At 42.8% G+C, this 27,214-nt stretch overlaps 1 protein-coding gene and 1 long non-coding RNA gene across 2 annotated transcripts; both read left to right on the top strand.

Annotated features, from left to right (window-relative positions):
- The first annotated feature begins 1,749 nt into the window (after positions 1 to 1,749).
- LOC112846181 (uncharacterized) lies at positions 1,750 to 2,762 on the top strand. The gene is made up of 2 exons (XR_003219039.1): positions 1,750 to 2,500; positions 2,633 to 2,762. It is a non-coding gene; the product is annotated as an uncharacterized LOC112846181 (long non-coding RNA).
- A 14,782-nt stretch (positions 2,763 to 17,544) lies between these two features.
- On the top strand, positions 17,545 to 25,566 carry si:ch211-163c2.2 (B-cell receptor CD22). Its single transcript, XM_025904730.1, has 9 exons — positions 17,545 to 17,573; positions 20,323 to 20,355; positions 22,032 to 22,280; positions 22,556 to 22,837; positions 23,595 to 23,855; positions 24,167 to 24,445; positions 24,545 to 24,817; positions 25,195 to 25,220; positions 25,555 to 25,566. The coding sequence occupies exons 3-9, from the start codon at positions 22,070 to 22,072 to the stop codon at positions 25,564 to 25,566; spliced, it is 1,344 nt and encodes a 447-aa protein (XP_025760515.1). The 5' UTR covers positions 17,545 to 17,573; positions 20,323 to 20,355; positions 22,032 to 22,069.
- The last annotated feature ends 1,648 nt before the right edge of the window (positions 25,567 to 27,214 follow it).

Raw genomic sequence — 27,214 nt, 5'->3', positions numbered from 1 at the left:
TCGGCCCACTGGGCAAATGCCCGGTATGCCCGATGGCCAGTCCAGCTATGGTCGTGCCGTCAGTTAACCCTTCCCGTGCCCTTTGCCGACCCCTGGGTTAGATTGAGGGACTTTGGCACTGGAGAGGGTGGCTGAAACTTTCATCCTGATTTGCTTTGCTTCTGTTTGTGATAATTTATTAATCCGTATGGCGGTTTCCATGGCTGTGATGAGGTCCACTATGGGCAACTGTTGAGGAGAAATGGCAAAATTGAGTCCTTTGGCTAGCACTTTCTTTTCAGGTTCAGTGAAATTCCAGTCTGAAAAGTTCTTCACCCATTTTTCCTGACTGCCCCCATGTGTGGGTTCTTCTCTGTTTTGTTACTTCTGATTGAGGAGTGAATGTTTTTAATAGCAAAGTGTGGAATTTCCTGTGTTGTCTTTCTTTTCCTTTAGAGTGCTGGGCCTGCTGAGCCTTGTCCACAAGCTTGTAAACCTCTTCTAAAATAGGAGAGGGTTTTCAGTTCCTGCAGAGTCTGGCTAATCTTGCTCTGGAGGGCATCTGTAGTGAAATGGACCTGTCTTATCCTTTCACTTAGAAGCTGATTTCGTGCTTTCCCTAGAAAGGTCAGGTGCCTCTTGGGGTACCTCCTGAGGTACCTGACACTTTGCCAGAATCAGTCTGACTCCATGGTCTCATTGCCCGGCCTTTTGTTTCAGCTACTGCCAAGGCTACACTTCGCTTGACTTGCCAGTACCTGTCACCTGCCTCTGGAGTCCCAAAAACTAATCATGCTCCATAATTCATGTTGGCAGAATGACACTGGGTTATGTCAATCGAAGGTCACTAAAACTGACATTGAATCGCTATGTAGCTTTTCCAAAACAATATTGGATTGTGCTGCTTGTCAGAACTCAGATCAGAACTTTTTTTGTGGTCCCCTGCCAGCAATCATGCTCACTAACTTATTAATCAACCAAAGTCCCAGACAAAGTTAACAAAACCTGACTGTTAACTTTGTCCACCCTAATTGGAAAACTCCAAAACAGTTTTATTTGTTGTTATCTGTGATCCACCCGGCCCTTCCTCGAGTTTCTCTCTCATTTATCAGACTTTTTATCTGATTCAGTGCTCAGTTCAGATAAATGATCAGTGTTGGGCAAGTTACTTTGAAAAAGTAATTAATTATAGTTACTAGTTACTTCTTCAAAAAAGTAACTGAGTTAGTAACTGAGTTACAAGATTCTAAAAGTAATTAATTACTTGAAAAGTAACTATTGCGTTACTTAAAAAAATGTTTAACCCTCTGGGGTCCAGGGTATAATTGGCCATTTTTAACTACTTTTGACTTTACCTCTACATTTCACCTTTAAAAACTGTTTTTTTTTTTTTTTTTGGGGGGGGGGGGGGGGGGGGGGGGGGGGGTTGCCTTGTTTGGTATCATTCTTTTCAGCACAACCTCAAGTGTCTGAATTTACAGTTATGATTTAATAACCATTTAAAACTATTTACATAACAATCAACTGTTCTGCATTCAATAAGAGGCCTGTAAGGAAGAGGACTCCCTTACTACATTTATTTGTATTATATTATCTGTATAGCACTTTAGAGCACACCTTTCACTTTATTAAAAGCACCTCATCAAGCACTTTATTTAGCATTGCACTTTAAGCATAGATTTACACAGTAAAACATTTGCACACAAGAAGTTTAAATATTTATTGATTATTTATTGGGAATTTTAAAATCAGTTGGTAGCCTGGATTCAGATCCTGCACAGCTGCTCCTCATCAAGGAATGTGGTGGTTGTCTGTCAGGAAAGAAGACTGGTGATTGAGATTGTGATTAAGGTTTACCAGTAAGGAAAACTAATGCAAATGTGTATGTGAAATCTAGGAAGAAAAGTGGCGCAAATAAGTAATGATGGGACGCTCTGTATCGAGGCTTCGAAGCGTGTGTCGAGTAATGGAGGGGGCGTTTCCGCGAAGCGCGTATCGAGGCTTGCTTCATTTATGGGAGGAGCTGAAAATGATGACGTCCGAAGCCTCGCTGCCCGGCTGTACCACGTGACTGGTTCATGAAGCGGTTCGAACTTTTCCGCGAGCCATGACAGCGATATAAACCCCTTAGACTTCATTCAAAATTTGGGTGTTTGATGGAGAGTTGCGATTAGTGAGAGTTTGGAGACAGTTTGGAGAAAGTTTGGAGGTTTATGAGAGTGAGGAGAGAAAGTCAGGAGAGGATGGAGCCAGCTAAGAAGAGGAGGATGTCCTCCCCTGTGTGGCAACATTTTGATTTTATTCCTCCCAACAAGGTATGTACATTTCTACAGAAGATGTATTTTCATAATACTGATGGTGCAATACAATTTATGTTAAGCTGTCTTTACTTTTGTACAAGGTGAAGTGTTTGCTATGTGCCAGGGAGCTGGGATATAACAACAACACCTCATCCATGCTTAGGCACTACAGAGCTTTGCATTAGAGAATAAGGGGAACACCGACTGTGGAGCAAGACCAGGTGAGCCATCAAATGCCATGATAATACAGCGCTGCTGTAATGTTACTAAATGATATAACAATATTATACAACTGTAATAAATTATGTGTGTGATATTTATATTTGTGCTTTGTTTTTATTGTCTTTCCTCAGGAGAACAATCTCAAATAGATGAAGACCTGGTTAGCATGGTGATTGAGGACCCCCAGCCATTTAGCATTGTGGAGGACAAAGGATTTAAAAGATCTGTTAAATCATTAAATCCTAGCTATGTTCTCCCCACTAAAAAGGTCATAAAAGCAGTGAAAATCTAGTTTTTACAGAATAAAATGTGAACAGGCAGGACTGAGGCACAAAGCCTCAGTGTGTAGCTGTCCATACCTCAACGTTACAAAAGCACAATCACTGTCCATACCCCAACCACACCTCACCTCACAGTAAATGATCATTTCCATTTCAAGCATTTCCAAATAATCATTTTCCATACTGCCAGTATAAATATACACAGTATACTGCCATCACTACAATATACATGTTTTACACACTCCTTTTATTGCTGACATTTACAGGCTGTGTGCAAAATGCCACACGCTTCAAATTCATGCCAACTAATATTTTTACGTCCACTAGATGTCCTACTAGAGCAAATGAAGCTTCACAAAGCTTTGCGCTGGAGTGAACCAATTGGATGAAAAGCTTCAGTGCTTCATGAAGCTTCATCTGCCCATCACTACAAATAAGTGTTTGTAAGACAATGATTACTCACCTTTCTTGCCTGTGTCCTCTTCAGGGTGTTTGGGCAAATGTTTCCCCGGGGGTCCAGACACCATTTAAAGGTTCCGGGAAAGACCATTGGTAAAGAGAGTGTGGTGAATCTTTTTGTGCTTGGGTTTCTGGGTTTTTATAGTATTGGGTTTGGTGTAAAATTAAAGTATGAAATATTTATTAATATGAAAATGTGAAATGTATTTATGTATTTATTTATTCTAATTGATATATTATATACTGTGGTGGAAGGTTGGGATTTAAGAATTTACCTAAGAGTGGAATAATGGTTTGGTCTGTGACAGCTGAACATATTTAAGGCTGCTGGTTGTCATTAGAGGAGGATATATTGTGCTGTGAAGAAGCTCAACAAGTGAATTGTTGTAAGGAGAGCTGTATGGCAAATAAATACTTTTGTTCCACTGCACTTGCCTTCGTCCCTCTCACTGTGTTTCCAGCCGCTAAGGGCTGCCCTGTTACAAGGCCACACAAATTATTTGTGCCACTCCAAATATTTCTGTCCACTATAAAGGAGAACATCACATGACTGATACCTGCAGGTCTGACAGCAGCAGGTGTATCACTCCTGCTCTCTATCTGGAGACAGCAGTTGCCTCATTGTTCTGACACACAACACAAAACTATCCACAACACTACACACTAACTACACAAGACAACACATTAACTACACAAACAAACACGCTAAACGTCACAAATCACAAATCTCTCACATCTCAAAACTCGCGCTCTCTCTTTTTCTGCTGTCTGTCTGTCTGTCTGTCTCTCTCTCTCTCTCTCTCTCTCTCGCAGTCACTCCTAAAACGTCCCCCTCTTCCTAAACAACCAAATGTCATGTTGCCATATCATTTTTGCTTGGTCCACATGGTGCATTTTTCCACCAACACGAAAGGGCAGTTTTGTTTTGTTTTTTGGGTCATAAGCCGAGAGTGCTTGCTAGCGCTATCCTTAGACAGTAAAATTGACAAAACTATTGAGCAAAAAACGCTGCATATATATTGTTTATCATGACTCTGGTTTTACGTGGCCTATCAACACAATTGAAAAACTGGTATATGTCTCTTTGTTGCTTTGTCATTTTGAAGTGGTCATATGATTGGCTTACCACGACTACTTTATTCTTCCTCAGTCAAACAGCAGCACTCATGCGATTGTTTTGCCCCCTGAGCTCCAGGTGTTGTGCCAAAAAGTGATTGTTGGGCAGAAAGTGATTGCCGTCCGCGGGAGCGCGCGCAGCTGCTTAAAGTTGAAGCACCCAGATTACTTACGTAGACAGCTACTTCCGTGCAACTGATATAAGATGCGGTAAGCTGAAGACAGCTTCAACCATCTGTTTGTTGAAAAATAGTAACGCGACCGCACTGCATTTTCTTGTTAGTAACGGTAACAGCATTGTAACGATAGAAATAGTAATTAGTTTGATTACTCGTTATTGAAAAAAGTAACGCCGTTATTCCCATCACTGTAAATGACAGCCTCAACTCTGCAATTAATCTACAGGGTGGGCCATTTATATGGAAACACCGTAATAAAATGGGAATGTTTGGTGATATCAAAGTCCTGTTTGTGGCACATTAGTAAGCACATAGAAACCCTGATGCTTAGCCTCGTCCACCCCAGCTGTAAAACTCAGAAACCAGTCTTACTTGTTATTATCTATCGTCCACCTGGGCCTTACACAGAGTTTCTCTCTGATTTCTCAGACTTTTTATCTGATTTAGTGCTCAGCTCAGATAAAATAATTATTGTGGGTGATTTTAACATCCATGTAGATGCTAAAAATGACAGCCTCAACATCGCATTTAATCTGTTATTAGACTCAATTGGCTTCTCTCAAAATGTAAAAGAACCCACCCACCACTTTAATCACACTCTAGATCTTGTTTTAACATATGGCATAGAAACTGAACATTTAACAGTGTTTCCTGAAAACCCTCTGCTGTCTGATCATTTCCTGATAACATTCACATTTACAATAATTGATTACACAGCAGTGGAGAGTAGACTTTATCAAAGTAGATGTCTTTCTGAAAGTGCTGTAACTAAGTTTAAGAATATAATCCACCCACTGTTATCATCTTCAATGCCCTGTACCAACATAGAGCAGAGCAGCTATCTGAACGCTACTCCAACAGAGGTCGATTATCTTGTTAATAATTTTACCTCCTCACTACGTACGACTCTGGATACTGTAGCTCCTGTGAAAACTAAGGTCTCAAATCCGAAGTACCTGACTCCGTGGTATAATTCTCAAACACGTAGCCTAAAGCAGATAACTCGTAAGCTGGAGAGGAAATGGCGTGTCACAAATTTAGAGGATCATCATTTAGCCTGGAGAAATAGTTTGCTGCTTTATAAGAAAGCCCTCCGCAAAGCCAGAACATCTTACTATTCGTCACAGATTGAAGAAAATAAGAACAACCCCAGGTTTCTCTTCAGCACTGTAGCCAGGCTGACAAAAAGTCAGAGCTCTGTTGAGCCAACAATCCCTTTAACGTTAACTAGTAATGACTTCATGAATTTCTTCACAAATAAAATTTTTACCATTAGAGAAAAAATGACCAATAATCATCCCACAGATGTAATATTATCTACAGCTACTTTTAGTACCATTGATGTTAAGTTAGACTCTTTTTCTCCAATTGATCTTTCTGAGTTAACTGCAATAATTAATTCCTCCAAACCATCAACGTGTCTTTTAGACCCCATTCCTACAAAACTGCTCAAAGAAGTCCTGCCATTAATTAATTCTTCAATCTTAAATATGATCAACCTATCTCTAATAATTGGCTATGTACCACAGGCCTTCAAGGTGGCTGTAGTTAAACCTTTACTCAAAAAGCCATCTCTAGACCCAGCTGTCTTAGCTAATTATAGGCCAATCTCCAACCTTCCTTTCATATCAAAAATCCTTGAAAGAGTAGTTGTCAAACAGCTAACAGATCATCTGCAGAGGAATGGCTTATTTGAAGCGTTTCAGTCAGGTTTCAGAGCTCAGCACAGCACAGAAACAGCTTTAGTGAAGGTTACAAATGATCTTCTTATGGCCTCTGACAGTGGACTCATCTCTGTGCTTGTCCTGCTAGACCTTAGTGCTGCGTTTGATACTGTTGATCATAATATCCTATTAGAGCGATTAGAACATGCTGTAGGTATTACAGGTACTGCACTGCACTGGTTTGTATCATATCTATCTAATATACTCCAATTTGTTCAAGTAAATGGAGAGTCCTCTTCACACACTAAGGTCAATTATGGTGTTCCACAGGGTTCAGTGCTAGGACCAATTCTATTTACATTATACATGCTTCCCCTAGGCAGCATCATTAGAAGACATAGCATAAATTTTCACTGCTATGCAGATGACACGCAGCTCTATCTATCCATGAAGCCAGGTAACACACACCAATTAGTTAAACTGCAGGAATGTCTTAAAGACATAAAGACCTGGATGGCCGCTAACTTTCTGCTTCTTAATTCAGATAAAACTGAGGTTATTGTACTCGGCCCTGAAAATCTTAGAAATATGGTATCTAACCAGATTCTTACTCTGGATGGCATTACCTTGGCCTCCAGTAATGCTGTGAGGAACCTTGGAGTCATTTTTGACCAGGACATGTCCTTCAACGCACATATTAAACAAATATGTAAGACTGCTTTCTTCCATTTGCGCAACATCTCTAAAATTAGAAATATCCTGTCTCAGAGTGACGCTGAAAAACTAGTTCATGCATTTATTACTTCCAGGCTGGACTACTGTAATTCTTTATTATCAGGATGTCCTAAAAACTCGCTGAAAAGCCTTCAGCTGATCCAAAATGCTGCAGCAAGGGTACTGACAGGGACTAGAAAGAGAGAGCATATTTCTCCTGTTTTGGCTTCCCTTCATTGGCTTCCTGTTAAATCCAGAATTGAATTCAAAATCCTGCTCCTCACATACAAGGTCTTAAATAATCAGGCCCCATCTTATCTTAATGACCTTGTAGTGCCATATCACCCTATTAGAGCACTTCGCTCTGCTCTGCAGGCTTACTTGCTGTCCCTAGAGTATTTAAAAGTAGAATGGGAGGGAGAGCCTTCAGTTTTCAGGCCCCTCTTCTGTGGAACCAGCATCCAGTTTGGATTCGGGAGACAGACACTATCTCTACTTTCAAGATTAGGCTTAAAACTTTCCTTTTTGCTAAAGCATATAGTTAGGGCTGGACCAGGTGACCCTGAATCCTCCCTTAGTTATGCTGCAATAGACGTAGGCTGCCAGGGATTCCCATGATGCATTGAGTTTTTCCTTTCCAGTCACCTTTCTCACTCACTATGTGTTAACAGACCTCTCTGCATCGAATCATATCTGTTACTAATCTCTGTCTCTCTTCCACAGCATGTCTTTCATCCTGTTTTCCTTCTCTCACCCCAACCGGTCGCAGCAGATGGCCCCGCCCCTCCCTGAGCCTGGTTCTGCCGGAGGTTTCTTCCTGTTAAAAGGGAGTTTTTCCTTCCCACTGTCGCCAAAGTGCTTCCTCATAGGGGGTCATATGATTGTTGGGTTTTTCTCTGTATTTATTATTGTGCGATCTACTGTACAATATAAAGCGCCTTGAGGCGACTTTTGTTGTGATTTGGCGCTATATAAATAAAATTGAATTGAACTGAATTGAATTGAATAGTATATATGCCATTCAACTGGCCCACAACGACCAATCCACTTTCCAGGAAACTGTTCATCTAGGAATGGTCAGACCTGGCACACATAATGTGGTGGTGCACCATCTTGCTGGAAAAACTCAGGGAACGTGCCAGCTTCAGTGCATAAAGAGGGAAACACATCATCAAGTATCCAGTGGCCTTGAGGTTTCCATTGATGAAGAATGGACCCACTATCGTTGTACCCCATATACCACACCAAACCATCACTTTTGTTGTTCCAAGTTCCAACAGTCTTGGAGGGATGTGGGTTAGTGTCAGACCAATAGCGGTGGTTTTGTTTGTTAACTTCACCATTCGCATAAAAGTTTGCCTCATCACTGAACAAAATCTTCTGCGTGAACTGAGGGTCCTGTTCCAATTTTTGTTTTGCCCATTCTGCAAATTCTGTGCGCCGATCTGGGTCATCCTTGTTGAGATGCTGCAGTAGCTGGAGTTTGTAAGGGTGCCATTTGTGAGTAGCTAATATCCGCCGAAGGGATGTTCAACTAATGCCACTCTCCAGTGACATGCGGCGAGTGCTATGCTGTGGGCTCTTGCTGAATGAAGCTAGTTTTAGTTAGCAGTTTGCTAACTGTAGCATGGGAGATGGGTGGTCTCTTAGGGTGTCATGCATTGGTCACCACCCATCTTGAGGAGTTTTCCCCGTCACATATACTAATGTGCCACAAACAGGACTTTAATATCACCAACCATTCCCATTTTATTACGGTGTTTCCATATAAATGGCCCACCCTGTATTACTAGACTCAACTTATTTCTCTCAAATTGTAAAAGATCCCACCAGCCACTTTAATCATACTCTGGATCGTGTTTTGACATATGACATAGAAATGGAACATTTATTAGTATTCCCTGAAAACTCTTTTCTCTAAATGTAAATTGAGAATAACTGATAACACAGCAGTGGGGAATGCATTCCATTACAGTCTTTCTGAAAGTGCTGTAACCAAATTTAAGGATATATTACTTCCCTGTTACCTTCTTCAGTACCATATGCCAACATTATCTACAACTATTTTCAGTACCATTGATATTTATTTAGACCAGGGGTCGGCAACCCTGGGCACGCGTGCCACAGCTGGCACGCGAAGAGTTAACTGATGGCACGACCATAGCTGGACTGGCCTTCGGGCATACCGGGTATGCCGGTGGTGATTTTTCGTTTTTATGGGCCGATCATTTTTTATTTATTTATTTATTTATTTTTTTTGTAATGGTATAAACAATGAAAGGTGGTGGATTGGCCAGATGATGGCCAATGTGTAAAAATAACTCAGTTGTTTGGTGGTGGCTATGGTGGAGCTTCCACAAAGGCCAGCAGGTGGACGAGAGAAGGGGAAGCAGGAGGAGGCGAGACCAGAGGAGGCCGCCGGTCCGAGTGTCAAGTGAACTGAACTTCAGGTAAGAAGTTATGACCTGCAGTCTATCTGGGTCAGATATAAACCAAGTTTAGGTGGAGTTTATTTTCGTTGTGCTGACTTTTTACAGTCAGTTACAATAACTCGTAGTGCGTGCTAGCTAGCATGACGGCGTTTCTATACAGCTGGGTGAGGGCTTTGATGGTACTGATAGTGAACTTTATTTTATTCATAAGGTTAGTTAGTAGAGTTGCCAACTGTCATGTAAAAACGGAATCATCCCACATTCAGAGAAAATATTACACGTTTCGTATTGAGCTGAAAAGGAACACAGTTTGTCCCGGACTTCAGCTAGAATGAAAAGAAGACACAAAGCTGGAGCTATTCTGCGTCTTTACGCTGCAGCTGTTTCTTCTTCTCTCATTCTCTCACCCTCCCTCTCCTGTTGCTACTTCAATCATGAAACTGATCATTTGATCATTTGATCAGCTGATCGGCTTTTCTCTCTTGTTTGTTTATCGCCCACTTTGCGCCAGAAAGAAGAAACCAGCGGATGTCACGCTAAACAACAGCAGCACATTTAAGCTTGATCAGCTGTTGTTAGAATTTATTTAATATTACTTTCTAGTATCAGCTGATGTTTGCTGGAGCCACAGCTGTAAAAGCTGCTGGTCATGATATCGGTTTGGATATGTGGTGAGAGGGAAACATGCAGATGAAACCAGGAGATGTCCTTACTGAATCATCAGAGCTGAACAGGTGATGGAGAAACAGGTTGACCTTTTAGGTGACATGAATGAGTTGAAGGGAAGTTATGAACTGTTTCTGAGAGACAAATAACACCAGGATCCGTTTCTACGTAGCTGACAGCTGGTAACTGTGCAGGGGCGGCTAGCAAAGTTTTGCCAGGGGGGCCAGGTAGGGCATTAACAGGGAAAATGGGGGCACAAAGAAATACTTTTCTTTCTTATTCTCATTTAAAATGTCTAGCTTTTAATAAATAATTATCTGAATCTTACAATCAAAGTTTTTATCTGATGTAAAATGTATTGAAATCATACATATACCAACAAGACAGTGTACATCACTGTCACAACAGCGTTTGTTTTCATTCAAAGGCTTTATGGCTTTTCCTATAATACCTGGTGGGCCGATTTAAAAATGCCCGGGCCGATTTTTTGTCCCAGTCCAGCCCTGGGCACGACACACAGTGAATTAATCTGAGAAGGTGCATTAAAAAAAAAATGGCCGGGCCAGCGGTGCATATCGCAAATTAACTCGCATAGGCACTTTAGTTGTGCCGCTTCTGAATGACAGTATCTTAGCTAACAACCAAAACTACCAGATTCAACTTGTAATTGGTTAAAAATAACTTAGCCTACCAGTGAGAGGGACGTTGCTAGCTGTCAGTTTTTTCAAGCGATGTTGAAATTTCCACATTCCAACACTTCAAATGCTTCAGCAGCTGTCCGCTCAGCACAGCATCAGCACCATGGAAATACATGGATACATCCGTAGACTCGAGACAGAATTCACAATGCATTTTCAGGACTTTCAGGTGTATGGTCTAATGTTTTCTTTCCTGATCAAGCCAGAAAGCTTTAACGAGCAGCTGGATTTGTCTCGCATTAACTGGCTGAGTTAATGCAACATCAAAATGCAGCTGACTGAAGTAAAAACCTCGACTCTGTGGGGGTCAAAGTTTGCAGAACTATGAACGCCGCTGGAATCCACAGCTGTGCGTGTTCATGGAGCTTGCATTTTCACCTGCTGGACATCACTACCTGACAAGTTTAACTGTCTTCAGAACATTGCACAGGCATTATTGACTGTATTTGGCTCTACATATCTGTGTGAGCAGATTTTCTCTCACATGAGTGTCCTCAGGTAGCCGTCTGAATGCTGGACACTGGGAGACCTGCGTCTCTGAGTGAGAGAGGATAGATCACATTAACATGTGTATCTCTGTATTAACAAACATGCCATAATGGCCCAGTTTATTTTTCTTATCATTGTTGTGAGGAGACCATAAATAGCATTTGCATTTTCTGTTGTACAGCTCATTTGCTGTTCTTGTTATGGATAAAAAGTGTCTTTTTTTTGGTTTCAAAATAGCTGATAACTATTCGCTGATATCTGCCAACATCTGCGAACAAATATAATTCTATAAAGTTGTTCTATATAGTGTGTAACTGTTAATATAGAGCGTTATTAAATGTATTGCTAATGCAATCATATGGCACATTGACTTCTGAGGAAATTTTAGATGGCACTCATCATCAGAAAGGTTGCCGAAAGGTCCCCTGATTTAGACTTTTTTTCTCTAATTGATCTTTTTGAGTAATACTTCAGTATTTACTCTTTTGATGTCAGTGGATGGTGGAATCATTTAATAGTCCAATTTGTTCATGTAAATGGAGAGTCCTCTTCACGTAGTGATGATTAATATGGAGTTCCACAGGGTTCCATATTAGGACCAAACATGCTTCCCTTAGGCTGTATTAAAAGGCATAACATTCAATTTCCTCGCTATACAGATGATATCCATGAAGCCAGATGACGCACACCAATTAGTTAAACTGTATAAATGAGAGTGACTGCTAATTTCTTGCTTCTGGATTCAGATAAAACCAAGGTGATTGCACTCTGTCCTAAAAATCTGAAAAATATGCTGTCTAACCAGATATTTACTGGATGACTTTGCCTTGGCCTCTGGTAACACTGTGAGGAATCTTGAGTTCTGGAGTGCTGCCCCGTTTTTGGTGGTGCTCAGAGTCCCACTGCCTTCACCACAAAGAATACACTGGAGTATGCAGATGGGTCCCAAATTTCTTCAAATGAAATAAACTTCCCATCCTGTATAACATGTTCTAGATTTTTTTTTATCATTTTCTTATGCCACAATGAAAAACTTACTTTTTACTTTTAAGGTTTTTTTTGGGGGGGATAAATATCTGGATTGTTCCAAATGTGTGTTAATTTGCATGGGATAAGTGAAGACATAGTAATCTCTAAGAACCACCATACTGTCATATGTTCTGTCTTTACCAGAGTGTCCAGAACATATGACAGTAAAATTACAGAATGAAGCCTCAACCTGCAGCCTAATGATTCCCAATCACACCTGTCCAGGCCACACTTTCATTTCCCACATAAGCATTGAAGTCAGGGAATAGGACAAAAAATCAGAGAGTCAGGGGTCCTGGAAATTAAATAGTTCCTGTTGCTATTGTAGTTTGTGAAACATACAGGTCTTCAGCTTCAGTTAAACCACACAGTGAGTCATTTCCTTTTTCGTAAAACTATAATCACACCACAGGGTGAGAACATTCACAGATCTATTCTGAGGTCAGAGGAGTCTTTTAATTATAGAACTGCATGAGAATATTTGAGCTAAGTCAAATAAAATATATAAACATGTTTTTATGCAGCCTGAAAGACAAATTTCGACATAATTCCTCTGATAAACAATCAAATACAGCTATGAGCCCTGATAAGTTCAGTGAATAACTAAAACTTTGTACGTCTGCAGGATCAATCAGTCATTACAGAACAATTTATGATACTATTTGGTAGGGATGGGTACCGGGTTCTGACATAAACGGTAGTAACCAGACCGAAAAGCAGCGCACATTTCGGTGCTTTTTTTTTCCTGAGCCAATTCTAGCCAATCATTTTACATTTCCGAGGATAGTAGGCGGGGCCAGGTACGTACGTTTTTTTAGAGCAGAGCTACAGATTAAAAATGCCCAAGGCGAAGCGGTCAAAAGTCTGGCTGTACTTCACAGCAAAAGATGCAAACTCAGCAGCCTGCAACAAGTGCTTTAAGCTGATACTGTGGTGGACCACTAGAGGGCTCCACTCACACCCAGTGTTGAGGAAGTGTGTTCCTCTGTTTTGCTTACCTCCACATTGGTGACCCCTGACTCGACCATGCAACGGGCCGCAGATGACGCAGACTCCGCTATGGAGGCATCAGAGGCCGCCGGTCCTCCGCCTCCTGTTGCAGCTACGTTCGCTGTGGCGCTGAAACTGCCGGACTTTTGGCTCCATGACCCCCCATCATGGTTCGTACACGTGGAGGCTCAGTTCGCCCTTCGCGGCATCTCGGCTGACGACACGAAGTATCACCATGTGGTGGCCTCGCTCGACCCGCTGGCCACCCGTCGCGCGATGACGCTCCTCCGGGACCCACCCACCCAAGGGAAATACGCCGCCCTTAAAGAGCTGCTTCTTCGGCGCTATGCCCTCTCCGACGCTGAACGAGCCGACAAGCTCCTCAACCTGTCAGGCCTGGGTGGCGGTACCGCGCTCGAGCTCATGGAGAACATGCTATCGTTGCTTGGGCCGGATGACGGGGGATTCCTCTTCGCCCACCTCTTCCTCCGCCAGCTACCGGCCACCGTGAGAGCTGTCCTCGCAAACTCCCCGCTTCTGCCCGCGAAGGATTATCGCTCCCTGGCTGAAGAAGCGGATCGCATTCTCCTGGCTAGCCGCACTTTCAACGTTCACGCCCTGGCTACGGACTCGCCGGCGGCGCCTTCCACGCCTCCACCTGCCTCCCCGGAGCATCCGCCCCTTGCTGACGGCAGGGATTGCTACACGCCGGCACCGCGGAAAGAACATCTGTTTCTACCATCAGCGTTTTGGCGACAGAGCGCGTCGCTGCCTGCCGCCTTGCGCTTTCACGGCCCAGGGAAACGGACCCGCCAGCGCGCCGTAGCAGCCGCGACCGCTGGCAATACAGAGAGGCTGCTCTTCATAGAGGACTCGCGCTCCGGGAGACGTTTTCTCGTGGACTCTGGCTCCCAGAAGAGCCTCCTTCCCCCTACCGCTGCCGACGGACTAGCAGCGAACTGTGGGCCGCAGCTCCTGGCAGCTAATGGCTCTCCCATCAAAACGTTTGGGGAAAGGTTGGTGACTGTTTTTTTTCATGGCCGGGATTTCCAGTGGAACTTTGTTGTTGCCGCTAGCTCTGTACCTATTTTAGGTGCTGATTTTCTGTGCGCTCATGGACTGCTTGTCGATGTTGCTAACAGATGTTTAATTGATGCTCTCTCGTTTTCTTCGCTACCCTGTTTTACTCGGGCCGCCGAACCCCTGATTCGGGCTAATGTAGTGACCTCCGGGGATGCTTTTCAGCATTTGCTTTCAGAGTTTCCATCGCTGTCTGTCCCTGATTTCTCTGGCACGGTAACGAAGCATGGGCTTGAGCATTATATTCCCACGGTCGGGCCCCCGGTGTTCTCGCGCGCGCGCCGCCTCGACTCCGTGAAACTGTCCGTCGCTCGGGAAGAGTTTGCAGCCATGGAGCGCCTTGGCATTGTACAGCGTTCGAACAGTGCATGGGCCTCTCCGCTTCACATGGTGCCCAAATCGGACGGTTTTTTCTAAAACTGACTTGGTGCGGGGGTATCACCAAGTTCCCGTGCGCGCCGAAGACGTTCCTAAGACCGCTGTCATTACCCCCTTCGGCTTGTTCGAGTTTTTGCGCATGCCGTTTGTTCTGAAAGGTGCCGCCCAGACCTTTCAGCGGCTGATGGACTCAGTTTTGCGTGGGCTGCCGTTCGTTTTTGTTTATCTGGACGATATATTGGTGGCCAGCTGCTCAGCGAGCCAGCACGAGTCCCATCTGCGCCAGGTTTTCCAGCGTTTGGCAGCGCACGGCCTGATCATCAACCCTTCCAAGTGCCAGTTTGGGTTGCCTGTTCTGGATTTCCTCGGGCACCGCATTTCCGCTGAAGGTGTGGTTCCGTTGCCCGACAGAGTCCAGGCCGTTTCAGCTTTTCCGCGCCCCACGTCGGTTAAAGCGTTGCAGGAGTTCTTGGGGATGATAAATTTTTACAACCGCTTTCTCCCCAGAGCTGCCCACCTGCTACAGCCACTCTATGCTGCCTTAAAAGGTAAAACAGCCAAAGATCCGGTTGACTGGCTGCCGGAGCGCGTCCATGCGTTTTCTGCAGCCAAGTCTGCGCTGGCTGACGCCGCCCTGCTGGCACACCCGCTTCCGTCGGCGGAGATCGCGTTGACCACCGACGCGTCCGACATGGCAGTGGGTGGGGTGTTGGAACAGCGGGTTTCAGGTCTCTGGCAACCGCTCGCCTTTTTCAGTCGTACGCTCCGGGATGCCGAACGCAAGTACAGTGTTTTTGACAGGGAGTTGCTGGCCCTGCACCTCACCACACGACATTTTCGTTTTTTCCTCGAGGGTCGCAACTTTACTGCGTACGTTGACCACAAACCTTTGACGTTTGCGATGTCCAAAGTCTCTGACCCATGGAGCGCACGCCAGCAGCGCCAGTTGGCGGCCATTTCAGAGTTTACCACAGACATTCAGCACGTGGCTGGTAAGTCCAATCACGTCGCTGACTGTCTGTCACGTGTGTTGGTTTCTCCGGTGTATGTCGGCATCGACTACGCTGCCATGGCCGCCGAGCAACGTGCTGACCCGGACATCCTGGCCCTTCAGTCAGCGAAAACGGGCCTCGTGCTGGAGGACACCCCGGTGTGGGACGGCGGTCTGCACCTTCTTTGCGACGTTTCCACCGGCCGCCCCCGCCCGGTGGTTCCCCTTTCGTGGCGTCGTCGTGTTTTTGACTCGGTGCATGCCCTCTCTCATCCTGGCGTCCGGGCCTCGGTCAAGCTGGTCAGCGCCAGGTTCGTTTGGCCGGGCCTTCGCAAGACGGTGAAAGAATGGGCGGCGGTTTGTATCCCATGCCAACGCTCGAAAATCCACCGGCACACACAGGCACCCCTCGAACCTTTCCGTATCCCCGGTAGGCGTTTCGATCACGTTCATGTGGACCTGGTTGGTCCCTTGCCGCAGTCACAGGGTTTCACGCACCTTTTGACTGTGGTGGACCGCACGACCAGGTGGCCGGAGGCGGTACCCCTGGCGTCCACGACAGCGGCGATGGTGGCCAGAGCATTTTTGTCGACGTGGGTTTCACGTTTCGGTCCCCCTGCTGACATTACCTCGGACAGGGGCCCCCAGTTTGTTTCTGAGCTTTGGTCTGCCATGGCTGACGGCCTGGGGGTCAAGGTCCACCGCACCACAGCATACCACCCGCAAGCTAACGGGATGTGCGAACGGTTTCACCGGTCTCTTAAGGCTGCGCTCCGGGCTTCCTTAACAGGTGGCGACTGGGTCGACCGTCTTCCGTGGGTTTTGCTGGGATTGCGTAGCGCGGTTAAAGAAGACCTCGGGGTTTCCCCGGCTGAACTGGTCCTCGGCCAGCCCCTCCGGGTCCCTGGGGAATTCTTGCCTGAGAGCCCTCCCCCATGTTATGATACCTCTTTGTTGCCTTTTCGCCCCCCACGAGACTCATTTCCTGTTCCTGGTCCTGTGCACCACTGCCTGCCTGACACTTTTGTTCCGAGTTCGTTGGACTCTGCTCGTTTCGTTTTCGTCAGGCACGATGCCCATAGGACTCCGCTGCGTCCCCCATATGACGGGCCATACAGGGTTCTTAAACCAGGCAACAAACATTTCATTTTGGACTTTGGCGGTCGGCAGGAGGTTGTCTCTGTTGACAGACTTAAGCCTGCACATGTTATGCATGAGGATCAGGTGGTCCCGGCCCAGGCCCCTCGCCGCGGCCGCCCACCTGCCACCCGGCTGATGGATTCTGTTTTTTCCCCCAGGAGCGACCCACAATCAACGGAGTCAGAGTCTTCTGCAGCTTTTTCTGACCACCAGTGCCAGCCTCGCTTCCGGGCTGGGTTGCCCTCTGTCAGTTCCCCACCCCCCGGTTCAGCCGTTCCGGCCGTTTGCTTAAGCCCCGGGTCCTGGACTAGTTCTGCTGGGTTTTCGGGGGGGGGCATGTGTGGTGGACCACTAGAGGGCTCCACTCACACCCAGTGTTGAGGAAGTGTGTTCCTCTGTTTTGTGGCGCGATATGAGCAGTTAATGGAGAGACGAATAAAGAAGGAGTGAGAACTGAGAGCTCTGTGTCGTTGATGCTTACCTCCACAATACTGTGATACTGTCAAAGGAGGTAACACCTCAAATCTGATGAAACACCTGGCGACGCATGGCGGTTTTTTTTTAAAGCCGAGAAATGCGCCGTGTTTGATAGCTTGCTGCGAGACCTCACACCGTGCACATCTACTGCGGGTGTGGTGCCTGTTATCAGACCCGGAGTTAGCAACATCCCCCAAAAACCCGAAGAGGAGAGTCCTGGCCCCTAGCCCTGTCAGTGTAGCAGAAATGATGACGGATGATGATGGCAGCAGCAGCCGTTCTTCTCTGCGTGAGTAGCTTCATGTTGTTCGTGTGTAATTTACGTTGAGTACGCTAACCACATTATTACATTAATGCATGTAAGGTGAACTAGCAAACACCGTCGTAGTTACATGCGGCTGTCTTCTTGTTTGATGGCAGATACTCCCTTCACCCTGGCCAAAAAGGCTAAAATGACCAAAGAAAAAGTGGAAAACAGTTAAACATGAGAGGTTTTTGGACAAAGTTTGTGTTCTCCATTCTTTAAGCACCGGTTTGAGCACCGTTTAAGCACCGGCACCGTTTCAAAAGTACCGGTTTGGCACCGGTATCGGATAAAACCTAAACGATACCCATCCCTACTATTTGGAACTCTCCTCTTAAGATGAGGCCAACAGAGCACCTTTGTATATTACAGAGAATGGTAGGAACACAAAACAGGAAAGAAACTTAACCTCTCAAAGCCTGAAATATAATATAACTGCTAGAAAATTCTAATGGAGAATTTATTTACCCATCTGAATGATTTGTTTAAAAGAAAATATTACATTTTAATTTATATGACTTTAAATCTGTATCATATTTGTTACATTTGGCTCTTTTTTAATTGTTTAAAAAATTTTAATTGTTTAAAAATGTATAATCTATACTCTCACCCATGTTGTGAACAAGTTTTATGCATTAGCATGCAGCCTTACCACAATACAAATTTTAATTGTTTAAAATGGACTACACTACGTCATCTGGACATAGTGTAGTCCAGATGAACACAATCAACTTTTCAGGATTTCCTCACTGGGATGATTGAACATGCATCAAGACAAATTAATGGTGTAGTTTTAAAAATGTACAGAGGACTGTATTTATCGAATATGATATGCTAGGCGTCAATGGGTTAAATGTTTGCAGTGGACAGGAAATGTGAACACGTCACACAACTGCTGTGGTCAAAGCTACAGGAGCTGTTTGAGGTTGGAGTAAAAGGGAAGGAAGCACAGAGAGGTGATAGAAGGAGGAGCTGAATAAAAACTCTGGTCTTATCTACATTAAGTGCAGCTTCTCTTTGTTCTGCATTTATTATCAATGCAAAGTCGAACACTTTGAGATTAGATGCAGATCAGCGTGCAGGGCTGGACGTGAGGATGGGGCACTCTTTGCTCTGTTTGCTGGGGTTATTCTGTGAGTACAATACACACCTTTACTGTTTGAATGGCAGTGATGAAGGAACATGTTTCTCACTGGGCAAGGGTTAGGGAAGTTACTTTGAAAAAGTAATTAGTCATAGTTACTAGTTACTTCTTCAAAGAAATAACCAAGGTAGTAACTGAGTTGCAATATTATAAAAGTAACTAATTATTAGGAAAAGTAACTATTGTGTTACTTAAAAATTTTTTTTAACCCTCTGGGATTCCCCTTTAAACACTATTCACCTTGCCTTGTTTGGGGTCATTCTTTTCAGCACAACCTCACATGTCCGAATTTACAGTAATTTTTTCAGTTTGACATACTGTATTAACACAATTGATCTAAAATCAGATAAAAAACATAAAATCAGAGTAGAAAAAGTGATATTTTTACTGTAACAACCACAAACATGTTTAATGAATCATTTTCATAACTTGAAATGCAAACATAAACTGTACATTTTAATAACCTATGCACAAGTTTTACAAACACCAAGGTTATATGCAGCTATTTGCCTAAAAGTGCAGCCAAGGCAGTATTTTAAAATATAAACATTTCAAACTATTTACAGAACAATCAGGTGCTATGCGTCAAATAAGAAGTCATAAAAATTATTTATGCCACTCCTCAAAATAATATCTGTCCAGTATAAGATAAAGGATCCCATCACAAGCCTGATACCAACAGGCCTGACAGCACGAGGTGTATCACTTCTCCTGTTTTCCACCTGGAGGCAGTGTGTACACTGCAGTCTATTTTCATATTTCTCATATTTTACTTTCTACATACAGTACTTATTTTTAAAGAGTTTTTTTCATGCTTTCAGCCTGTTTGACAGTTAAGAGTACCACAGAAATTTGGTAATGAGCAATAATTGTGCTATCTAAAGATTTACCTTTAAAAAGCCTCAGTTTATATATTTAATTTGATTTTGAACAACTGCTTTATTTTTGAGAATGAAATCAATAAAATACACTGTAAACAAAAAAAAGTAAAACAAACAAACAACAACAACAAAAAAAACAGTCAATTTGCCATGAGTAACACTATACCACAACATTTACATGATGGAAAAAGGAACAGACTGAAGTTTATACTTACTTGATCCTACCACCCTTAATACTATTTAATAATTAACTAATCAGTGTTCATCAATTATATAATCAGTCAAATTTGGAAGCCTACACAGGGTTCTCTGCCTAGGCTGCTGCCCCCCATAATTCAGCCCTCGATAAGTGGAAGATGATGGATGGATGGATCAGGTTTTTATTTTGTTAATTTCTGAAATGATCTGGTGTAAAGGTTGCTGCAAATTTACAACAGGGCACAAGATATGTGTGTCATCAGCAAACAAAACAAATTGCTATTTAAATGGATTTTAACCCCATTTAACCCCCTTATCTTTCCAAACTATTTATGATATTTCGTGGTTAATTGTGTCAAATGCTTTTTTCAGAAAAAGAAATATCCCAAACTTGAATTTCTTACTGTGGCTGGAATTTGTAATTTCTTCTGTGAGATCTGTGAGAAAATTGTTCTGCACCTTCTGATGGTTTGTTGTATAATATCTAAAGTGATTTAATCCACTGTTTTAGCGCTCAGCACGGTCATCAATGGAAATGCTGAAGGTGAGAAATTGTTTGTTCTTACCATTTATGCCGTATGTTTTGCTCTTAATAATAGTTCAATAATTTTAATAAACATTCATTAATTAGTTATTATTAATCTCTGGCTCTCTTCCACTGTGTCTTTTGTCCAGGGCGGGACTAGAAACAAAAAGGTCAATCATGATAGCTAAAAAAACCCCAAACAATATGCCCGGCTAAAAGTTTAAGACCACTTAAAAATGGCTACAAATCATATTTTGCATGGTTGGATCTTAACAAGGTTCCAAGTAGAGCTTTAAAATGCAACAAGAAGAAATGGGAGTGAGACACAACATTTTTTGAGCATGCAATTTATTGAAAACAAGCTTAAAATGAAACAGGCTGTTTACAGCTGATCAAAAGCTTAGAACCACACCTCCAAAAACAAACATTGTAACCCTACTAAAACAGAAATCAAAGAGTCAAACATGAATTCAGTAATGAGTAGCCCCACTGTTATTGTTGGTCACTTCAAAAATTTGTTGCTCGATGCAAGTGTTTCCATGAGGTGAGTGGAACGAAGGGCATCTACTGTATAGAACTGTTGTCCATTTTTGTAAACATCCCTTGCCATCCATTCCCAAAGGTCCTCAATTGGATTTAGATCAGGGAAACATGCAGGATGGTCTGAAAGAGTGATGTTATTATCCTGGAAGAAGACCCTTGTCCTGAGGGCATTGTGTACTGTAGCTTTGTCCTGTTAAAAACCCAGATGTTACCACACAGATGAGAGCCCTCAGTCATGAAGGATGCTCTCTGCAACATCTGGACATAGCCAGCGGCCATTTGACGCCCCTGCACCTCCTGAAGCTCCATTGTTACACTGAAGGAAAAAGCACCCCAGATCATTATGGCGCCCCGTCCACTGTGGCACGTAGAAAACTCTCAGGTGGGATCTGCTTGTCATGCCAGTAACGTTGGAAACCATTAGGACCATCAAGGACCAGCCAATTGGATTCTCCGGCTCAGTGCTAGTGAAATTTTTTTGGGTCTCCCACTTGACTTCTTTGTTCCATAACCCTCAGAACCATTTAAGAAAAGGGAAGGTTTTTTTTGCCTTTGCGATCAGAACATCATGACAGTGTGACTACCTGACAGAAAATGACAAAGAATCCACATTTTTGCACAGATTTAGCCTTTTAAAGGCACGTGGTCCTAAACTTTTGATCAGCTGTAAAACAACGTGTTTCAGTTTAAGTGTTTCCAAAAAATTGCATGCTCAATTTTTTTTTCTCTCACTCCCATCTTGTTGCATGTTGAAGCTCTACTTGGGAGCTTGTTTAGATCTAACCATGCAAAATATGCTTTGGGTTTTTTTTGTGCCATTTTTCAAGTAGTCTTAAACTTTTGAGTATCTATCTATCTATCATCTATGTATATATGTATGTATATGTATATATATGTGTGTATATATACGTACTTTAATTAAAAGCTACACACACATGACAAATTAAAGGAGAAACCAACATGAAACATGGTAACCAAATGCTGCTCTGAGCACATACTCCATCTCCCTCATTTGGTGTTTTGATTAGAAGCTGTCTATGTCACTCCAAAGTCTCTGTTTAGTGTGTCCAACAGATAATTCACATTATTTAAGTTTGTATCAAACATTCAGCAAAATAAATTTATGCTTTTGATTTTTTTCTAAATTAAAGGAGGTGAACTGAACGCTACTGTGACAGCAAACACCAAAATGGTGCCAGTCGGGGGCAGTGTGACACTGACCTGCAATGTGAACCACTCTGCTGACTTAGAATATGAGTGGTTCAGACAAACCTCTAAAAACTCTGAGAAGACCACAGTAGCTGGTGAATCAGACAGAGTACTCGTGACCTCTGAAGCTGGCTTCTACACCTGCAGAGCACGTGTTAAAGAAAGTGACTCAGTCATCATTCATGAAACTGGTGAGAAAATTCATTTTTGAAACACTAGCAAATGTGAATGTGGCAGGGCGTGGTCTGAGGTGCTGCTGCAGGGGAGGCGGATGCACCTGGCTGGCATCCACTCACCGGCATAAAAGGAAGAACTGGGTCTTGACTGAGTTGTTGTTGGTGAAGTGTTCAGCTGCGAGCTGAAGAGCTACAGTTGTGTATGCGTAACATGACAACAGCCGTGAGAGTAATAAAATAATGCTGAAAAGCATTGAATTGTGGTCGCCTCCGCCATGTGTTTATTACAGTGGTGCTGAAACCCAGGAGGGGTGAACGGCAGACCCAGGGCCCGGCCAACCAGGAAAGCCGCTGGTCCAAATGGTGGCCGAGCCCGCGGCCATGCAACAGGAGCAGGTGGCGGTGTCACGCTGGCGGCAGGAAAAAGCATCTGGGCCGGACTGTGCGTCAGGTGGAGGTGTTCGAGGATCTGGGAGCTCCGATCCAGATCTGGCCGCCGCTGCTGCCGCCGCTGCCGCCGCTGCCGCTGCCGCCGCCGCTGCCGCCGCTGCTGCCGCCGCCGCCACATTACAGTGAGAATGGTTTTATTTCGCCATATATTTTAATGCTGTACTGAGAAAAAGACATCAAACTTCATCCTGTCATCTGTTGGAAGATGAGGACCTAAATGCAGACTCTGAGACAGACTCAATAAGAAATAATCAAACTTTTCTTTTGGCTGATTTAAAATCCAAAAGAACACACACACCCACACACACACACACACACACACACACACACAGTGGCATCACTGCCAAAATAAAACAGGAAGTGAAAATTAATAACTAAACAGTGACACAGACACAACATTAAAGTTAACAAAGGGGAACTGACACAGGAGGATGAGACAGGAAAAACAATGGGAGGGAACAAATTAAACTCCAACACTAAAGTATAACAAGAACTAAAGGCTCCAAAAATGCTCAAGAATGAATTCAACCTGAAAAAGCTCAGAAACACAATGTCAGACCTGGGAAACATTAAAACTTGTAAATAGACTTTTTTATAGAAGCATTTTTCTTTTATATTAACATTCAGCCTGCAGGGAGCTACGACTGATTCAACTTACAGGGGTTATCAAAATATTTTACTTACTTGGGTCAAACAGTTGAAGCTCTGTGCAGTAAATAAATCTGGAAATTAATATTTCAGTTGTTTTTAAAGATTGTTGCAAAACAGAGAAACATGTCTGTGAATCAGCTGTTTTGCAGTCACTTTACTCTCATGTTATAAACAGTAAAATTTCTAGGTTGTTATTTGTCTCCTAACTGGATATTTTTCTGTGAACAGTTCCCATTAGGCCCACTGTGATCCTGCTACACACCTGGCCTCAGATATACAGCGGTGAGACAGTCACTGTCAGATGTTTAATTCAAGGAGGTGAAGGAGCTCAGTATGAATGGAGTCCAGCCAAGTTAAACACACCTCTAACATCCAATGAATACACAAGCATCACAGTTACTGAGTCTGACAGTGGAGGATACAGCTGCCGGGGCATATGGGACAATTCCTTCACAGAGTGGAGTGAAGTCATCACACTGACTTTATTAAGTAAGTTGAACCTTGACCTATATTATCAGTTTTATCTAAATAAGTTTAGATAAAGTTTAGATTTAGCCCTCCTTTGTGCTGCTCAGTAAAAATGTCAAGAGAACTGAAAATGATGAAATTATAATAATAATTAAAATAATCTTCTCTGTGGCTTCATTTTCTTATTACTGATCAGTAAATGAATTGATGTTTTCAAACGCTGCTGCATATGAAAAATATATAATTGGTTATTATACAGTAATTGAAATAGAAAATAGAGCAGATTACTTTTCAGTCATTTACTTTTGTTCTTTTTCTAAACTGAACTGCAGATAAACCAAAGGCCAAACTGAGAGCTGATAACACAGCTGTTCCAGTAGGGGGCAGTGTGACCCTGACCTGCTCTGTGAACCCATCATCATCATCTGGATGGAAATACTACTGGTACAGAGACGGGAAAAGTTCTGACCTTGTGACTTCAGGAGATGCTGTTTTTCTATCAAATAACCAAGTCAGTGTCTCAGAGGGAGGAGGCTACTGGTGCAGAGGAGGAAGAGGAAACCCAGTTTACTACACAGAGTGGAGCCAGTCAGTCAGGATTGACACAACTGGTAAGTTTAAATGTAACTTCCCACAAAGCACTACATCTGATGGTGACTGAATCTTTTGTCATTCATGTGTTTTTATTGTACTTTCTTGAACATTAACAGTGTCAAACAGGCCTGTTGTGACTCTGTATCCAAACTGGTCTGAGATATACAGAGGAGAGACGATCACTGTCAGATGTGAGATCCATGGAGGAGACACTGAGTGGGATTATGAGTGGGAAACAAACAGCACCATAAAACCTCCAAATCAAACTGAATACAGGATTAGATCTGCTTCATCATCCAACAGTGGAAACTATCGCTGTAAGGGCAGAATGAAAAGTTCACAGCATCAAACAACAGAGTGGAGTGATTCAGTCACACTGACAGTTTCAAGTGAGTCGAAGATCTTTTATTCATATTATCTGTTTTATTAAATCATCAGAGGTTTCAGGTTTTAGTTAAAGAGACAGATGTCACAGCTAACACACGCTTCATTTTTTTCACTTAATGACTTTAATGAACTACAGACTACAATATGGCCTCATTTTATGGGGCTGTTTTATTTATTTATTTAATTTTTTGTAATTTATTTGTTTTGGGTTTTTTTTTACCAGTTGACAAATAATTTGCATTCATCACTTGCAGGATAATTGTTTCATATTTGGTGCTAGTAGCTAAATTATCTACTGATGTTTTAAAATTGTAATATTATTGTAACATGTTTCCTCGTGAATCATGTGATAATGTGTCTTTTCCTATAACTTCAACAGCAAGTAAACCCAGAGCCACACTGACAGCACAAAGTTCAGTCATACCAGCAGGGGGCAGTGTGACACTGAGCTGCTCTGTGGAGGGCTCTGCTGGCTGGAAGTTTGACTGGTTCACACGTGATTCAGTCTCTTCTAAAGCTCAGCTCATGAGAGGAAATGAAGCAAACAGAGATATTAGTGTCTCACAAGGAGGTCTGTACCACTGCAGAGGAGGGAGAGGAGATCCAGTTTACTACACAGAGGACAGCAGTGACGTCACAATTATGCAAATCAGTAAGTTTAATTATTGTATTTCTGCTAAACTGAGACAGATCAAGTTATGTGATCTGTGCTGTTTGTCTTTCTTTTTCTGACTTATAGAGGTGGAAATGAGAAAACAGAAGAACTTCAGTTTCATTGTGACAAAGTGTGCACTCTGAAAGAGCCCATCCAGTTCTCAGAGAAATACATATTCAAACCTTTCATCCTTTATTTCTTTATTTTTTACTTTATAAATAAAACATTTTAGTGTCAACTAAGAAAATCTAAATTAACAGCATAATATTCAGATGCTAGTGGCTGCAGGGTCTCTTCACGTTTGTTTCTAGATTGCCAAAGTTTTTTGTCTTCAATCTAAAGTTTTATATTTTTATTAAACTCATCAGCGTTCAGTTTACACACACTGATTTGCCTTTTAACCTCTAAGTTCATATCAAGTAAAGCTGATTTATTCCGACACAGCACTATCAATGAAAGATGATAACTGTGCAAAGTAAATACTGGTATTTGCTAAAACTGTTGTGTTACAGTTTGAAAGATATGAAATGTTTTATTGTGATTTTGTTTTGATGTTCAGTCTTCAAACTGTTTGTCTGTGAATCAGCTGTTTTGCAGTAACTCTACTCTTATGTTATAAACAGCACTGTTTTTATGTTTCTCTTCTCCTAACTGGATATTTTTCTGTGAACAGTTCCCAGTAAGCCCACTGTGACCCTGCAGCCATCCTGGACTCAGATATACAGCGGTGAGACAGTCACTGTCAGATGTGAGATTCAGGGAGGTGAAGGAGCTCAGTGGACGTATGAATGGAGAGCAGCCAAGTTAAACACACCTCCAACATCCAATGAATACAGAATCACAGTTACTGAGTCTGACAGTGGAGGATACAGCTGCCGGGGCAGAAGGGACTATTTCTTCTCAGAGTGGAGTGATATCATCACACTGACTGTATCATGTAAGTTGGACCTTGATCTAAAATACTTTTTGATTTTGTTTGTTTTTGCTTTTTTGCCCAGTAAAATTTTTAAAACAAAACAAGAACTAAACATTATTTGTGAGCATGTCACTCTGTGATAGAGAATATTCTTCCATGCGGATTCATCTTCTCATTATTGATAAGTACAGTCAGTCACACTTAAAATACACTGTAGAATAAGAGAAATCTATAATTGCCAATTATACAGCAAAGAGAGCAGATAACACTGTTATACACAGTATTTTGTGTAACAGTACAGTTGAATGCAGCTCAGCTATCAAGTTTGGTGACATTTATCATTTTCATGTTTCGATCCAGTTCTTTAAATTGTTCTCATTCAGTCGTTTACTTTTGTTCTTTTTCTAAACTGAACTGCAGATAAACCAAAGGCCAAACTGAGAGCTGATAACACAGCTGTTCCAGTAGGGGGCAGTGTGACCCTGACCTGCTCTGTGAACCCATCATCATCATCATCTGGATGGAAATACTACTGGTACAGAGATGAGAAATCCTCTGAAGCCCTGACCACACAAGATGCAGTTTTCCACTCAAATGGACAAATCAGTGTCTCACAGGAAGGACTCTACAGGTGCAGAGGAGGAAGAGGAAACCCAGTTTACTACACAGAGGACAGCCAGTCAGTCAGGATTGGGAAAACTGGTGAGTTTAACATGAACTCAGATAAATTCCTGATTAAGGAGGAAGATGAAGAACAAAAGGCTTTAACATTTTTAACATTCATCTGTTTTTATTGTACTTTCTTGAACATTAACAGCCTCAAACAGG

The sequence above is a fragment of the Oreochromis niloticus genome, linkage group LG3 (genome assembly GCF_001858045.2).
Source record: "Oreochromis niloticus isolate F11D_XX linkage group LG3, O_niloticus_UMD_NMBU, whole genome shotgun sequence".
NCBI lineage: Eukaryota > Metazoa > Chordata > Actinopteri > Cichliformes > Cichlidae > Oreochromis > Oreochromis niloticus.
The sequence above is the reverse complement of the archived record's forward strand: the minus strand, read 5'-3'. Positions and strand labels throughout refer to the sequence as shown.